An 18,254-nucleotide genomic window follows, 5' to 3' on the forward strand; every position below is an offset into this window, starting at 1 on the left:
CCAATATCAGGTCTTGTATAGAAATAAGTGAGGCTATTTTATGCTGTTACCAGTCACTTTTCAAAAGTTTAGTTACAAATGTCATAAGTACAGTGATGGAAAAACCATTTGATGGTAACAGAATAGGAAGGAACATATACTTGAAGCCTGCTACAAACAAGTTAGTCATGGTGAGTTTGGCCCATTAATTGGGCCAAAGATGGGCCAGAGGACATATTTGGGAGCAGAATTTCCTGTTTTCTTATGAATTCTACTTCTGGTCTGAAGATATCCAATATTTAGAAGCTAGACTGTGATTTTTAGAACTCTGTCTGATACTATGGCTCCTACCTGATTATCCTATACAGAACATATACATGATAAAATAGAATTATATTGCTGTTTGAATACTGCAACTTATGAATTAGTGCAATGTTTTCACAAATTAGAAAGTAAATTTCTATATATAATTTATGTGCAATATCCATCAGATATAATCTGAAATAGGTGAATGTTCTCCCTAATACCAAACATAAATATTTTATGCCAAGTATTTCAATTTCTTTTTTTTTTAGATTTTTTTATCCTATCTTTATTATTTTTATTAAAAATCTCAAGTTGATGAACATACCTAATACTCCTTCCTCCTCTCCTATTTCTTCCACAACAACAACCCTGTGAGATGAGTTGGGCTGAAAGAGAGTGACTGGCCAAAAGTCACCCAGCTGGCTTTCACGCCTAAGGTGGGACTAGAACTCACAGTCTTCTGTTTCTAGCCTGGTGCCTTAACCACATAAATGCAATGCGTGTGTATCTCTACATGTAATTTTCCAAAGTTTTATGTTAATTAGCTTTATTTTCATTGTCTCTTGAGGAAAAGAAAATCCTTCCATAAATGCCTCCAATCATCAAAATTAGCAGTATCTTTCCACTGAAGGAGAACAATTCTATGCATATTTAAAAACACTCTAATTCATTTTCAGAACCAATTCCATGGAGTTCAGTGGGATTTTTTTTTCAAGTAAATATAAAGTGTGTAAGTTTGAATATGATTGCAGCTTAAGTAAAGAAATTGGATATATTTAGAACTAATCTTACAGATGATCACATTTTAATTTTTAAATGCATAAACTGTTTCTGAAAAATGTTAAGAGACTTAAAATAATTAATGAGAGACAGATTCTGTTAGGTAGTAGCTGGTGTAGCTCAGCAATGACAATACTTTCCTAAAACTTTCTTTCAATCACTGCAAATAAAGAATAATTTCATAAAATTTAGTGAAAGTAGAGCCCTAAGTTTCAACAAGTTATTTATTTTAAAGAGACCAAAAAGCCGTAATATTTATTTCTACCAAACACTGTAGTTTTCCAAGACTATGTTTTACTTGTTTTATTTATTTATTTTTGCCAGCCTGATAAAGGAATGAAACAGTGCGAGGCATTGCAGCTAATGCTATGGTTCTTATCCCATTCATTTGAATGGAAATCCATTTTTTTTAAAATGTAAATTCATAGAGTAATATATTTTTATAAGATTTTCTGGCCAATGGTGAATTTTAACAGCATTCTCCCAATCTCTGCAAAAGAGCCAAAATAAAAGTTGTGAAAATAAGATCACAGCATCCATTGCAACCTTAAAAAAATAACCAGCATATGGTAATAAAATTAAGTATAAAATAGAAGGTAAAACATTTCATTGATTTGTTCAGTATTCTCAAATTTCATATATTATTTGATCAATTTTTATTGAATTTCATGTAATAGAAAGAATGAGCTGTTTTGTTGATAGTTTGAAGAAGCTAGGATATGAATGCTAGATAATTAAGTGCTTTCCCTCTAAATGTAATACACCGACAAATCTCTTCCTTTGAAAATATTTTCCCCAAATAATTTTAGAGAAAAAGATTGAGATGAACAGAAATTTCATTCATAAACTGAAGGCATAATGCCATCAAATGATTCCTATTTAATTCAGGGAAAAGAAAACATTGTGTACCCGATACTGCAATCATAATTAAGGAATTTTCAGAGCATATATGATAAATCAGTTTTTAAATTTGGTAGTTTAAAGTCTAAAAGATTAGACCACAACTTTTAATCTTTTCTTTACTTCTTTGAATATATGATAGATTTTTCCTTCTTCAACATAGCAATATGTGAAAAAGAGTAGATGAAATGAAGCAGGCAGTTCAGTCCTACTGATTTTGAATAGTAACAAGACTAATGACACAGCTGCACCATACTAAGCAAGAGTTGTTGCAGCCTTTTATTACTATTTAGAATTAGATTCATATAGAACTATTGTTATCTGGTAGAAACATGAAATATTCTATTCCTATTATATAACTTTATTTTAAGTAAACTACATTTCTTATCAGGTCTTGATAATGGGAATTCTCCTATATTAATTCAACTTACTACCATTTGTATGTATTTACAAGGAAAAAAACAACAACTTTTTTTTTCATTAGGCTGCAGCCCTGTACCTTGGTACCTGGAGTAAATACGTTTATGATGGTTTCTATCAAGGTATAAGAAAGAGGAAAGCCCCTTGAGCTCTATGTTTTTGTTATTGTTGTCAATGCCTATCTATATAAGAACTGTCACCCTTACAAGGCCAATAATGTGACATCTTGCTGTTTGATTTGTAAGGTATACATAAGTGATTTCATCAGTCATGAATTTGAAAGATCCCTCAAAATTTAATGACATTTGAAGTAAAGGTTGTGATCACATTTAGAGGATAGCTGTAAGATTAGAAAGATTTTTGTTTGTTTGTTTGTTTCTGTTTGCATGAGTATGCATGTGGCAAACACTGTTTTAGTTTAGGGTTGAATTTTAGTAAAGTAATACTAATATTACTATAGAAATAATATTTAGAGGATTTCATTGTCTGGAATATTGTGATAAGTACATACAGAGGAGATTTATTAGGGGAAGTTACAAAGACTGTAGAGCTACAAAATAGTTGTCTAAAAATACAAAAGTGTAAATTATTTTAAAATATATATTATGCAAAAATAATCCAGTCCAAAAGCCCATAAGTACATGGGACCCTACATTTTCTGGGTTTCCCTCTGACTTTAGTAGTATTTAGTTGTATCTTTATTTGGTATTGCTTAAATCTAAGCACAGTACAAGTCTTATTTTCTTTAATTTAATGGCAGAGATAATCTTACATGTATTACAGAGATGTACACAAAAATCTATCTGATACTTCAGTGAAACCTTTCTGAAGACACAAAACTTATTTATTAATATGTATACCTACCTAAGTGAAGGCTGAACTTTACTAATTTCTTTAAAAGAAAGATGTAATAAGGAAGAAACAGCATATAAACACATCTCCATAAAGGCACAGCAAGATGCATAGTGGTTTAGATGAAACCAAATGTTTAATAAGAAGGCTCAGATTAGATGCTAAAAATAATATACAGGTGACTTCATAATCCTATTAATAACTATGTATTTCTTGGCAAAGAACTTAAGTTAGGTGAGAAGAAAATCTTTTACTTTAAATCACACTACAAGCAACCAATCATAACTGTGTTTGAAACTGTTTCCTGGTTTCACAAATGACATCAAGAACACGTTTCAGCCTTGTCATCTTTGAGTTGTAAAACATTTCTAGGCAATGAAGCCTTTACATCAAATTATACATACAGAAAAGCAAATAATGATTTATGGTTTCTTCATTGAAAAAAAAAAACACTTGTAAGAAATATTCATGCCGTTTTTTTCAGTTGCTTTAGTGTTAGTATAACTTAACAAATGTTTTCTTTTTTTAAAGAGTGCCAAAAAATCTAATATTATCCATATTATTTCCCCTTTTATTAAAAAAAAAAATGCAGAACAAATGCACCACAACTGGCTTGGTTCACCACCAATATTAAAAAACACACAATACACTTAGGACTATCAAGAAAACAAAACCAGCAGCATTCAGCTGCAGTGATTGACTTCCAATTCCACCTTTATGGGCTTCACAGCAAGTATCTGGTTTGATGAAAATTGATATAAAAATCAGATTGAAAAGTTGAAAAAATGAGAAAAAAGTATGTGAAAAAATAAAATTAAAAAGAAACAGAGTGAGAAAGAAAAAAAGAGAAAAAATAATTAATGCAATATTTACACAATGCCAGTCAGTTACTTAAAGCAATCATTTTAATATAAAATGCTAAAACCATAGATAAACAAAAGGCTTCTTAAAAGTGAAATGAATTCCAGATTAAACAGTGATTAAAATTTATGATCATTTTAGGCATAATTTCCTCTTTGAACTATAATGTTCAGAACAAGTTCATTAGGCTGCTATTTTGTACTTCCATTTGTTACATTGGCAGGAATATCATATCAGAGTATTGTGCTTGCTGTTATTTAATCATTTCAGTTTACTTACATCTTAAGCTAGTTCATCATGTGAGATGTTCAGCAAGGACAATGGAAATACAATAGAACTCTTTTCAACTCACCTGTACTGGGTATCCGGATAACTGGAAGTGACAACTAGAAGTGACAACATTTCACTAGGCTCACTCTACAAAGTATTTAGTTTCAATCATTTATGTTCAGTTACTTGGAAGTAATGCAGGATAATAACTTTACAAGAAGCAGTTACCTGCAAGCAGGAAGTTGATGTGATTGCACATATTAATCCCAGCTATGAAATGTTAAATTTGCATATTAACTTGCTCAGGAATATTACAGTTTTAACACTAAGTGTTAGGGTTAGCAGTTTTTTTAATCACTGAAAAGATTTTACTATAGTATTGGTGCTATTATTTTTTTATGTGTATTTCAGACTACATTTGAAATTAATTCTTGTATTATTTTAAAACCATGAACCTAAAGTATTGTTTTACATTAATACACAGTGTTATATTATTTTCTCTTGTTCATAAGTTGTTAAATAATGTTCAAAATCATTCGGCTTTTTTAAAGAAAAAAATCGGGTTTTATTTATATAATACAGTATAGTATAGTATAATTTATTATTGATTAGCCATTAGGCCATATCAAAGTACAGGGTATAAAACATAGAACATCAATAATACCATATGTAAAAGTAGAATAAAAGAAACAAATTAAATAAGGAATAAAAATGCAAATCATATTTCTGAATCACCCCTACAGTTTACCCGAATCAGGTTTACATATGCAGATCTCAACTGACCTGTTTTATTCAAATAAAAGGCCATATTATATGTAATTTTTGGATTCTGTCAGCAAATGAAATATGTTGTTTTAATATAAGGATCCCAATAGGTTGTTTGTCTAATCTGTGGTCCTAGATACTGATCTCTCTTTTTCTTACACAATTGACATTCAGATAATATGTCTGTTATGTCTTCTCTCTCTGGAGGTCTGCAAATACAACTACGTTCATTATAAGGGACTTGGTTAAATCTTCCAAATTTAACCACTGTGTCCAGCTGCTCATATCTTGCTTGAGTAAATACAGCCCTAAGACGTTTAGGCATTTCTGTGTTGGTACGTTTGTAGCAGCTCATCCATTTCAATGTGCCAATCTTGCTAAGAATGGCTATATATTTCTGTACTTCTACATCCAAGATTCTTTGTACAGCAATCTTTTTAGCTTGTTCTCCAGTTGTACAAGAGGCAGGGAGACCACCGCCCCTAATATAATTTGTACAATCCAAGAATCCTGTGATTGGGATTTTGTCTGTTCTAAAAGACACAATTTTGGGAGTCTGTCAGTTTCCATAGCACTAATTTTGCACCAATAGTTCTATGCCCTGATTGTAGACAAAGAACAAATTGTATAAATTCAGTTCTAAGTGCAGTAGCTGAAGTCCTTTTATCCACACCCAATATACTTCTCAGGTACTGTGGTTATGTTTGTTCTAATAGTGATATATGCTTTAAGTCCCAAACTTCAGTTTCACATAAGATATAGGGGTAACCTTGGCCTTGTATAGTTTGATAATTGGGGGTAAGGAACTTGGATAGCTGTGGGGTTTTGTTTTGTTTTGTTTTTAATTTGAGCAGTAAATTCACTCATGCCCTTGTTCTAAGTGAGCTCTTTTGATGAGGAAGCCAGGATCCATTCCAGAGAAAAACTATTGCTAGGTAAGGAAAGGTGTTAACTTGCTTTATTGGCTCACCATCTAATAGCCATCTATGGATATGATGTCGTTTTCCAAAGACCATAATTTTTGACTTTGATTTATTAATAGTCAGAGAGTTATTATGACAATAGGAGCCAAGTCCTCTTAACAGCCTACACAGTCCTACTTGTGAATATAATAATAATATCATATCAGCCTACAGCAAGGTATTACAATGTGTGTTTAGTGCCTCACACATGTGTACTTCAGGATCCTTCATCAGTCCTGGTAAGTCATTAATGTATAGACTGAATAACAGTGGTGCAAGTATGCACCCTTGTCTTACCCCTTTGTAAGTATCAATCCTATTTGTCATGGCTCCATTAACCCCAAACCTGGAGACACAGTGGCACAGTGGCTTAATGACGCTGGAGTTTGCTGGCCAGAAATGGTCGACACTCCAACGGTTCGAGCCCAGCTCCATTTGACGGAAGTAAGCTCCCATCATTTCATCCCTAGCTCCTGCCCACCTAGCAGTTTGAAAGCATACCATCTGTGAGTAGATAAATAGGTACCGTCATTTCGGTGGGGCGAAATGCTGGCGGCGCTCTGCACGGGAGCAGGAACTGGTGCTGGATCTGTCTGGATGCGAACAGCAGAGGATTGGTGGATAAAAAGCCCTGGATGAGCCAACCTCCCTTGGAACACTGCTGGCCAGCTGGCATGAAGCTAGCTCACCCTCTTGTGGTGCACTGGTGCAACAGAGAACTAGCAACTATCAGCGCCAGAACATCTACTATGTGTAAAAACATTGTAGACTCCCTGGCATTGTATGCCATACTCTAACTAAACAAACAAACAAACAAACAAACCTCAAACCTCAAACCTCACTCTCAAACAAGTGCTTGTATAAAGGGCTTTATCAGTGCCAGCAGTCTGGCTTCCATTTTGAGCGTAATCGGTTTCCTCCATAATATTTCTCTGTTTACTGTGTCAAATACTACACTAAGATCTATAAAGAAGACAGCAAACAGTTGTTTCCCCTTGCTGACATATTTTGTAATTAGGTGGGTCAAGATAAAGCAATCGTCAACGGTGGATCAACTCTGTCTAAAGCCTGCTTGTTCTTCTGCAAGAATACACTTTTCATCTACCCAGCTCTCGACTCTGCTCAAGAGGAACCTAGCATATATTTTAGCCACGTTTTAGCTTTATTGCTCTTCAAGCTTTTTATAATAGATTGGTTCTCACTGTCTGATACCGGTGGCCAAAGGAGTGAGGCTTCAATATGTGAGAAATCACTACTAGAAATGGGTTCTGAGAAAGCAAACAGACGTTGATAATGCTTTTCCCATTCCTCAGCAGGGATAGGTATATCAGATGCAAATCTCTGTTCTTTTAGCATTCTAGCTACAGAGTGCCAAAATATAGCTGAATTATGACGTTTTGCAGACAGCTCAAGTCCTAATCAAATTGAAGCTGCATAACTCTTTTAAAATTTTATTTGATGAAGGTTTTATATATGTATATGTGTATGTGTATATATATATTCACTTCTTAGAGACAGCATCTTAGCTTGTATACGTATATAGGCACGCCTCTGGGCAAATCTCATAGCCGCCTTCAATTTCTTTTTCATCAGATGGCATTCATTGTCAAACCAAGGGGATCTGCAGTACCTATATGGAAACTTTTGGAGGATATTAGGTGTTTCTTCAACATATGACACAAAATAGTGAATGCATTGGAGACTGACTGCCAGTCAGCTGTGGGTGACTGGATTACTAAGGCCCAACTGACAGCGTTCTCTGATTTAAGGCTATTCAGTGTTGTCCTGGTATCTACTTTGGACCATATTATTTTGACTCACTTCTGAGTCATTAATAACCCACAGCCATGTTATATGATCTTAAATTTGAATGACCCAAAATTTCACTCTCACTGGCTGATGATCACTTTCTTTTCATGGATAGACAATGACCTCTGAAAAGAGGTCAGCTTTACTTCTTGATACCCAGATAAGATCTAACACACTACTTGAATGGGCTGAATGGAATGTGTATTGGTATACATAATTATTATCTTTACCTCCCAAAATCTGAAGATTACATTTAAAAATCAGTGATACCAAATATGGACCAGCAGTATTACTTTTGTTATCTTTTGAAAACCACTGTGGATGATTATCAAAAAATTCACTTGGAAGTCCATCATATAGTGCAAAATCATGAAGAGACTGGCCTGGTTTGACACTAAAATCCCCCCCCAAAATTAAGGCTTGAATATGCAAAATAACTATTCCTTCCAATATTACTTCTAAACACATCCATATAATACAGTACAAAGCTATGCTATGCACAATTATTGTTAACTGAATTAATTTCCATCTATTAATCCTTAGTTCTTTTTGAAACTCCATTTTCAGATTGAGCTGGTGTGGTAAGAATTATACTGGTTTCATGAAGAATATCATTGAGCATTGTGTATAAAGTTCACAACTTTCAACTGGTATTCATGGGTGTAGGAATTGTAGAGTTGCGCCTTAGGCTAACTTATTGCATTTTGATCACTGCTTCAGGTTAGTAAATAGAGTTTATTGTTGTAACCACAGGTCATAACATAGGAATGCAATAAAATACAATAAAATATAATAACAATAAAACAATAAAATAGTGAAATTATAAAATAAAATAATAAAAGAAGCATTAGATATAAAAAGGTTACAACAAAATAGAGACAAAACTATAACTAAGAACTTAAATATTTCTTCCTAAGTTTAAATCACAGTTGATCAAAAGTAGCACCTTGGTTGCTAATGGTTGGAAACACATCTGCAAGAAGTTAAATCAGTTTTTCAAGGTCAGGTAGTTATGCATATGATGACTGATTATTATCCCAGTCATAAAGTCCCTTACATGGGTTATTTTCTTTGAATTAGGCAAGGGAACAAAATTTGTTCAGGAGTATATACAGGAAAAAGGAAACAAAAGACAAACTAAATCTAAAATGAGCTTCTTTGTTTATATATCTGGGAAATAACATTTAACAGATCAGGATGACAAGTGGAAGCTTTAGATCTAACAGCTATTTTATCAAAATGCTTTCATGTACAATAGATTACGATACAAAATTTTGTAAAATAGCTAATCTACTAGAATATAGAAAAAATAGTATTTTAACAGGCTGGAGAAATGTGTTGAAAGTAACAGAATGAATGTGGACTTCTGGTGGGAATATGGCAGCTTGAACAGCAACTTTTGAAGTAGAGCTGATGATGTATGCTTTTTTTTATGGACTTAGGCTGGTTCGTGGTATCCAAAGAATTCCCCAGATTCAAGGAGAATCCTGGAAACCATCCCTGGACAGCTATTTCTCATGGGTGGATGGTTGTGAAATGGAGTTCTTGCAATCGACCTGGGATTGGAATAGCTGGGATGTGGGACTGTCATCTTGTTTGAGGCTACTTCAAAGACAAAAGGACTTTAGAGCCAGCCACCCCATTTCTAAAGCACATTATTCTTATCCTAATTTGCTACTTAAGAGAGACTTTTTACAGTGAAGAGAACCTGTTTCTCTTGGTGATTCTCATTATCTCTTGGATTTCTTGTTTAGGTGAATGGTGTAGAAGTTTGTGCCTGTATATACAGTATTGTGTGTGTGTGTGTATATATGTATGTACTATATATATATATATATATACACACACACACTGTATGTGTGTGAGTGTGTGTGTATATATATGATGAAGTTGAGAATGCTGATTTATTTTTTTTTTCCCTTCTTTCTTAAGCAGTAAGTGAATTTATAGGGTTTACTGATGACTTTCTTTATTTTATTCTTTGGTGAATATGTTTTCATGAAACTGAAATCTGCCTTCCTTTTTTGTTTTTGTGCTCCTGTGGGAAAGTTTTTTCTGATATTATTTCCTACTCTGCTAATTGGTTTAGCCATATAAACAATGATAACTGGACCTTTTTTTGTGGGGGGAATCTTCTCGTCTGTATTAGATTTTATTTTTATGGGAGCTACATTGGGATGTTAGGTGGTGCCATAAGTAAAAGTAAAGGTTTCCCTTGACAATAAGTCCAGTCGTGTCCAACTCTAGGGGGCGGTGCTCATCTTCGTTTCAAAGCCAAAGAGCTGGTGTTTGTCCATAGACACTTCTGTGGTCATGTGGCCAGCATGACTACACGGAATGCCGTTACCTGCCTGCCGAAGTGGTACCTATTAATCTACTCACATTTGCATGTTTTCAAACTGCTAGGTTGGCAGGAGCTGGGACTAGCAACGGGAGCTCACCCCATCATGCGGATTTGAACCACCCACCTTCCGATCAGCAAGCTCAGCAGCTCAGCGGTTTAACCCACAGCGCCACCGCGTCCCTTATAGGTGGTGCCATACAGTATATTATTTTATTCTTGAGGAATTTAGTTCCAAAATTTTGCAGTGTATAAACAATATTTTACAAGATTTGGAAGATGCAGAAGATCAACAGTTGGAAAAAAGTGGCAGTGATGCCACATACATAAAGGACACACTGGATCTGTCAAAGAATAAGATGGAGATTAGCAGTTTGGAGTTAGAAGAGAATTGGATAACACCGTTTTCCTAGAATATGAAGAAAACAGCACTTTGGAGTTAGAAAACTGAATGAATATGTTTGTACTGTTGGACTTTGAAGAAAAGGATTTTGGTTTAAATATTTGGAAGACCCCAGAAGAGAACTTGGGATTCTTAAGATGGGAAGAAAAAAAGATGAAAGAGGAGATTAAGAAAGCTCTTTGTATAATGCTAAGGTATGTAATAATAAATATGAGACTAAATGGTGCTTTGGTTTACTTTAAGGTGTGATAAATTCCAATTACGCTTGTGTGGACTGATTTTTGATGGTTAAGATGATTGCTTTGTCCAGGATGTTATTCTTACTTTAGACTCTGTTGATATTAATAATGGTAATATTTTTTTTAAATATTAGTAATAAGATATTTTCTATGTTTGATATGTGAGATGAAGATATTTTTGTCATTTAGAAGGATTATATAAGAATGTTAAGAAGTAATGGGAATAGGTATGTATTTTATAAATAAGACAATAACTTTCTGACATGTGATACATTTTTAACATCATGGTTGATATGGATTTTGGTGATTAAGATGAATACTCAGGATGTTCTTTTTATTCTAAATAATACTAATATTGATAATGGAAACTTTAATGTATTGTGATCCCAAAGTTTTTTTAATTATTATTATTGAATATATAAAATAATTTATCCTTGGGGAATATTTAGTTTGAAATAATGGTTTGATTTGTATTTTCTTTATATATTAAGAGTTAGATATTTTATGTATAGTGGTGGATAGTAGTGTTGGGGTTATAATAAGATGAAATTAAATAGATTTGGCAGAGAAGGCGAAATTGATCATAGAAATGTGTGATAATATTTAGTATAATTTTTTTCTTTAGTAGAGAATTGCTTTTGGTTTTCTTTTGTTTGTAATTGAAAAAAAGTGAAGTTATAGTTTTTGAATTTTGATTATTAAGTTGAAATGGACTATAGAAATAATGTTTATTATGTTCAAATTGGAGTAAGAGATTGATGTACTTTTTATGTATATTTTCTCTGTAAAGAGTTGGAAGTACCTTTTTTTTGTATCTTTTTCTATTTGTTTTCTGCAGTTTTTTTTTCTTTTTTTAGTTTCCTTTCAATCTTTTTCTGTCTTTTCATGTTTTATATTTATTCTGAAAATATAATAAAGCTTTTTTAAATTAACAATGAATTTTAAAACAAGCAAAGAGTAAAAGTAAGAGGTTTTCTGTATGTTTTTGTTTTATTGGTGGTCTGCCAGGTGGTTTGCATGTTAAGTCACATAAGCATCCCTTAGATTACTTACAGGCTAGCACCTTCACCATTTTTGGCAAGGTTTAAAGGGACAGGTTAGGCAGATAGAATCTCCTCCCCTACCACCACCCCAGATCCACAGAGGATAATGTTGGTGAAGAGGGCTACGGAAGAAGATGAAGATTGATGGCAAAAGTGGGGAAGAGGATCAACCAGAAGAATGTGTGATGGACTTAAACATTTCCAGGAAAATAGTAGGAAAGACAGTTGGACTGGAAAAGGAACCTGACCATGGTGGAGGAAGGATGCCATAGAACAAGGCAGCATTGAAACAAAAGCCATAATAAAATAAAAAGCTTGATATAGTTTCTAGCTTTTCAAGAGGGTAGGTGAGGAAATAATCTTAGAAAAACTTTATTAAACTTATATGGTATCCAGTTCTCAACAATTCTAGGTGGCTCATAAAAATCAAACAAATAAACATTAAAATAAAATCAATAAAATATAACAGATAAGGATAAGAGATAAAAGCACAATGAAGCGACATGTCTCATTCTCCCTCACCAAAGACCTATTGTAATAGCATATTGTTAAGTTAGTCTTGTAATTGAAGAATCACACATTCACACAAATAAAATATATAAGGACACTGCAATTGAACATTAACAGCAAGAATTATTTTCTGTGTTAGTCACTGTATAATGATAAAATTGACTTTAGTTTGGTATCCCAGTTCCTTGTGTCTCGATTGGTTACTATCTCTTCCAGCCTCCAAAAGCAAGGACCACACACCAATACGATCAATATTTGATTTACTGATTTCTTCTAGAATGCAGGACATGTAATAATGGACTTAATTAACAAGAAGGTAGATTAGAATAGAATGTCAGGAAAACAACAAAAACTTCCTAACAGCATAGGAGTCAATTTCCAGGAAAGATGATGTTTTCATATGGATTTATGCATTGCACAGAGGAGTAACTTTATGGCTTAAATGGCTCCTCCAATTCTATATATCTTAGGGCTAGGTAGATAGGGTAAGAAGGACTGACATCAATAGCAGGGAACATGTAGAGAAAAAGTCCAAAGAAACCATGTCCAGGGTGAATTTTAATAGCATCTTCCAAAATACTGCTGCTTAAGCTAGACAATTGTGCCTCTAACATTGGCAATTGAATTCTGTTGTACATATGAATACCTATTCTTAAAGCATTTTAAATAAACTGGGAAAATGAAACAAGTTCCATTACTGCATAGAATAAATGGACCTCTCTGGCATTCTTCAATATCATTTATGTACAGGTGGCCTGTGTTATTGAGTTATTCCTCTGGGTCACTCTGAATATTGCAAGGAGTCTGCAGATAGCCCTAATATTTGGCAGCCCAACCAAGATTTCCCTCTATCAAGGTCACAAAAGAGCTGCATAGGTAGAGAAGACAGTATGAGCTCTATAATGTGAGTGGAATAATTTCCTCTATCATTAGCCATCCCAACCCCACCAAAGGAAAAGAAAGCCAGCTGTCATATTTCCATTAGAAATCTAGAGTGAATAATACAGAACTAAATATTTTTCTTTGCTGCAGGCCATTCCAAGCCATAAAAGCTTTGCCTGAGGATTCACAGAACACAACAGAATTTTATCATCCCAGGCATTATCTTATTTTTTTTCCGCTTCAGCTTTCATGTTTTTTTTTAAAAAATAATGTTGAGAAAAAAACCTCTCATTCATAGTTAATATTAGTTAATAGTTAATACTATTAACTCTAATGCTAGTTAATAGTAATATACTGTATATTATGAAAAAATGTTTCTGATCTTGCACAAATTTTCTATCGCTTGAGTTCCTATTTAAATATGGAACTTTAACATTGTTTAAGGAAATATAAACATAAAACCAAAATCCCAATAGAAGAAAGGAAGAAGTAATTCATACGAGGAAGGATAGTTTAAATTTATCTGAAAGCATCCTTTTGATTATTTTGAAAATGTAACATTCTACATACTGACGTAGAAGTGTTCTAAGCATTCCTGTGTTTACCATTAGCTAGTGGTTGTTGCTATCTCTTCAGAAGACTCCAGATTTTCTAATGTCAAATGATAATAATAATAATAATTCCTGTCTAACCCTTATGGAATATGAGATATATGACTAAGTGATCAGATATTGATCTGTCCAATCATTCTGTGAGAAACAGTTCCTGCTACCATCATATACATAACTGAAAAGGTAAGAGCATATGGAAACATCAACTAACTCTGAGTGATGTAGAGAGTTAAATAGTGTCACAATAGTTGGTACTTGAGACCATCTTAGAAGAGGAGAACTGCATGCTAGAATGTGATGTCAAAAAATATCCCAAATAGCAACAGTAATATACACCTCCAAAGTGTATTGATGTGTTCATGTAAGTTTCCAGAAATAAAACTCAACTAAATTAAACTCAATTTTTAAATCAATATGGTTAACATTTTTAAGATTTTGATTTAAATCTTTGGTCTATGAATATTGATTTGTAAATTAATGTAGATATCCACTGTTTATTGAATTTATGATTGGCAGTAGACTGTCCTGCCAAAATACAGAGAACAGCAGCACTGCAGGCTCTTTCTTGCTGAGATATTATTGCAAGCAAGCACAACAGCGAAGTATCTAAACGTTAGAAAAATCAAAGGATATAAATCATTATGCCCACTACAACTGAAGCAGGTAGCACTGAAGCCTATACCTGTCCTGCAAAGAATCCCAAATTGATGAAAAGAAAGGAAGGGAGGAATATGTGGGATCCCAAAAGTGCACTATAGTGTTGTAAAAAGGTCTGCTGATATTATTAGACAACAAGGCTAAGCATTTTCTTCATTATATATATATATATATATATATATATATATATATATATATATATATATATATATAAAAATATATATATAAGAATGATGCTGCTCTGGAAGAAGTGTCCAGCTCTCTCTGTATGTGTCTCTGTGTATATCCATTTTGTTTTGCTGAAATAAAAACCAGGTAGAATGGTTCTGCATAGAACCACATACAGAGACAGCCAGAAATAGCTGCTGAAGCAGCCACATAACCCTGAAAAAGATGAAGCTGTTTAATTATTAAATATTCCTTGGAAGAATATCCACAACTCTTCTGTAAAACAACTTGAAGGCAGGCAGGCAGGCAGGCACACAAGGAGAGATATAATGTAAAAGACTAAATAAAAATGTGCTCTCCAGAAGAAATTAAGCGAGTCATTTCTGGTTGACCTCAAAATACTGTATATCAGCAAAAAAGTGAAAAGAAGATGAACAGGAATAGGGTTAGACTACATCCAAATTCTGTCTGGACTGGGAGATGTCCACAATGCTGACTAAAGTTGGCCAGAATGAGGGCAATCGCAAGTAAATTCTAATGAAGCTAATGGCAGCTCAAAATGAATGAATAAATGAATGAATGAATGTACAAACAAACAAAGAAACAAACAAATCAGTCAGTCAATCTCTGCTTTCTGAAGAGGTCTGAGTTCTGTGCAAATTCAGCCACCTTAATGTCAGTTTAGCATGACAGTGGCTATTTTGACTTTGCTTTATAAAAGAATATAACCTTTTGCATTAAAAAAACAACAACATAGTCATCATTACCATAAATCACTTTTTCACAAATTAGCTGCTTTTTAAATCTGTCTTAAATTCATGTGATGCATTTTAAATGTCACAATATATCTCACAATTAAAACTACAACCCCCAAAGCATTTATCCATTGCAAGATACAATATAAAAAGTTAGGTTGTCCTGCCTCTAGCTACTGAACACTGATTAAATTTAATTTACACTTCATGTCTAGGGTTTCTTCTTTCAGCATCTCTTTGTGAATTAGCTTCGCAAGTAGACCTGGCAGCAGGGTGTTTTAGGGCTCAGGCAAGATTCCCTGGAGCCCCAAAGTGTTCCCTGGATAAAGGAGAACGCTAAGAATTGCCCCCTGTGTCCTCTGGAAGGCTGGTCATAGCCAGAAGATACTGTGATAGTCCTTTTCTCATTTCAAGGATCTAGTTTAAATTTTTTAAGTGCCATAATTAATTTATCTAGGCAAAGAAGATGTTATTACTGTATGATAGAGTTTCAATAAAATGTCATTATGCTTAACACTGGGAAGCTATTTTAAGCAAAACATGTCTAATCCATAAATGTTTGAAAGTAATTCACATACTGTTTTCTACAGTAATATTGATTCATGGAAGAGGAGGAGGCACTATACAATTTTTTTGCAACAAACTATTGGTAGTTGCATATCCTTCACTCTCTGGAAAATCCCTTTATAAATCTATTTATATTTGAATGGTACAACAAATTCTTCTAAAATGCTGATGTAAAACAAATGGGTAGAATTACTAAGCTGTACACTGACAGTGTAGGCTTTTGTGATATGTATTGCTCAACATATAAAACATAATAATGGGTTATTTGTTTATTCTACTAGTGGCTAGAAACAACATTTACAGAAAGCCTAAATAATTTGTAAGGGAATTTAGAAAGCATATGAACCTCTATTAAAAGCAGAGGTAATTGCTAGATGCATATTAAAATTAACTTACCTGTAATAATATTGGGTTTTGGTGGCATGATGAACTCATATAAAGTTGGTTCTGAATATCCCAGCCTGTTTATAGCTGTAATTTGCACTTCATAGCCCATTGTCCACTGCAAATGCTCAAGAATAATCTGGTCTTTATTACCTTGAACCTTTTTTTCTTGCCATTGTTCTTCCTTATCCTTCTGTAAAGTATAAATAGTAGTTGAAATTGTGGTGAAGTGAATACTTACAATGAATATTTTCAGGATAGATTTTCAGCTGTTTCAAGTGAGGCATTATGATTGTTTTCCTCTTGAGCATATAGAATCAACTCATCTTAAATCTTTACAAACCTCATTTAGAACTGGGGTATAAAAAACCCAGACAATTTTTATTTAACCATTGATCTGGGAACAAAATGCACATACTCTGGTAACAAACTGGTTATATATGTACACTGAAGATAAAATATTTCTGTTTCAAATATCAATTCATCAACATACATAGCAGGACAACTTTGTAGGCCTCACCTTTAGTCCATTATAAGGTATGTGAGCTAATTTATATTATAATGAGCAATATAGGTAAGGATTACAGAGATAAACTATTTGTAGTGTTTAATATCATATCTAATGTAAATATCAATTTTTGGTCATCATATTAAAATTATATATCTGAACATATTCCTAGGACCCCTTGACAGGTAATAAATCATTAGGTTTGATAGCATATACCCAATAGGTTTTAAAGAATTCAAATGTGAAAATGCTAATAAGCTAGCTAAAATAGATAGTACCTTATATCTCAGTTAAGGAAGATTGGAAAGTAGCAAGTTATACCCCAATTTTTAAAAAGGAATCCTGCCTCATCAGTCATGGGAAGAGCCCATATAGAATCTAAAACCTTTGAATGAGATTATATGTTGATTGGCCTTGGTTACTTCACTAATTATTATTTCTGTTAGTTTCATTATCCTGTTGTTTTAATGTTCCAAAGGCTGATATGATGTATTATAATATATTATATTATAGTTCCTTGTTTTCATGGTCTTCCAGAATTGTACTTGCAAACTGGATGGCCATATGAATCAATGAATGAATCAATCAACTAATCCAATAAATAAATAAATAAATAAATAAATGAAGTCTGATATAAGGAATAAATGCTTCTTGAAAGAAGCCAAAATGCTGTGTTATATGTGTGCTTATGGCTACTTTGTTAAAATGAAAAGTATGGTGGAATATAAGAAGATATAAAAACAAGTTGAATTCAGTGGAAAGTATATGCGTTAGGGCCAAAAATAACAAGTTAGGGTCAACAATAAATTGGTTCCAAATGAATATGGATTAAGAACGAAGATGATTGGTATGAAATAAATGAGGTTCAGAACACAAATCCATCAATCAATCAGTCTATCTATGAAGAAAGTTTGGGTTAAAGAATGGTATAACTGAAAAAGTCATGGTGGGAAGGACTTCATGAGATCTTCAGGAAAAGAGAAACTTAAGAATGAAATGCAACATTTGAATCAGTCCTGTGAATGGTGTATGGGTAAATAAGATTTAATAGTCTTTTCTTTCTTTTTTTTTATTTTATTCTGCCTTCATTTTTTTTTGCTTATTTCTTACTACTATATGTATCAATAAGTTGCTAAATAGTAACCTAAAAATGAAGGTACAGTATTGTTGTCTGAACTCTGTGAAATGCTCATCCATGCAAGATGTAAAACAAAATTATTCCATTTTTAAGCAAGTGATAATAATAATGAACAATAATCAGCAAATGTTTTTTTAATAAATG

At 33.2% G+C, this 18,254-nt stretch overlaps 1 protein-coding gene across 1 annotated transcript in view; it reads right to left on the minus strand.

The window, feature by feature from the left end:
* Positions 1-18,254, minus strand: part of NCAM2 (neural cell adhesion molecule 2) — a 108,667-nt gene that overhangs the window by 20,116 nt on the left and 70,297 nt on the right. The window contains exon 15 of the mRNA XM_063304711.1: positions 16,477-16,657. Within this exon, the coding sequence (XP_063160781.1) occupies positions 16,477-16,657 (181 nt within the window). The remainder of the gene's footprint in view (positions 1-16,476; positions 16,658-18,254) is intronic.

The sequence above is a fragment of the Candoia aspera genome, chromosome 5 (genome assembly GCF_035149785.1).
Source record: "Candoia aspera isolate rCanAsp1 chromosome 5, rCanAsp1.hap2, whole genome shotgun sequence".
Taxonomy (NCBI): domain Eukaryota; kingdom Metazoa; phylum Chordata; class Lepidosauria; order Squamata; family Boidae; genus Candoia; species Candoia aspera.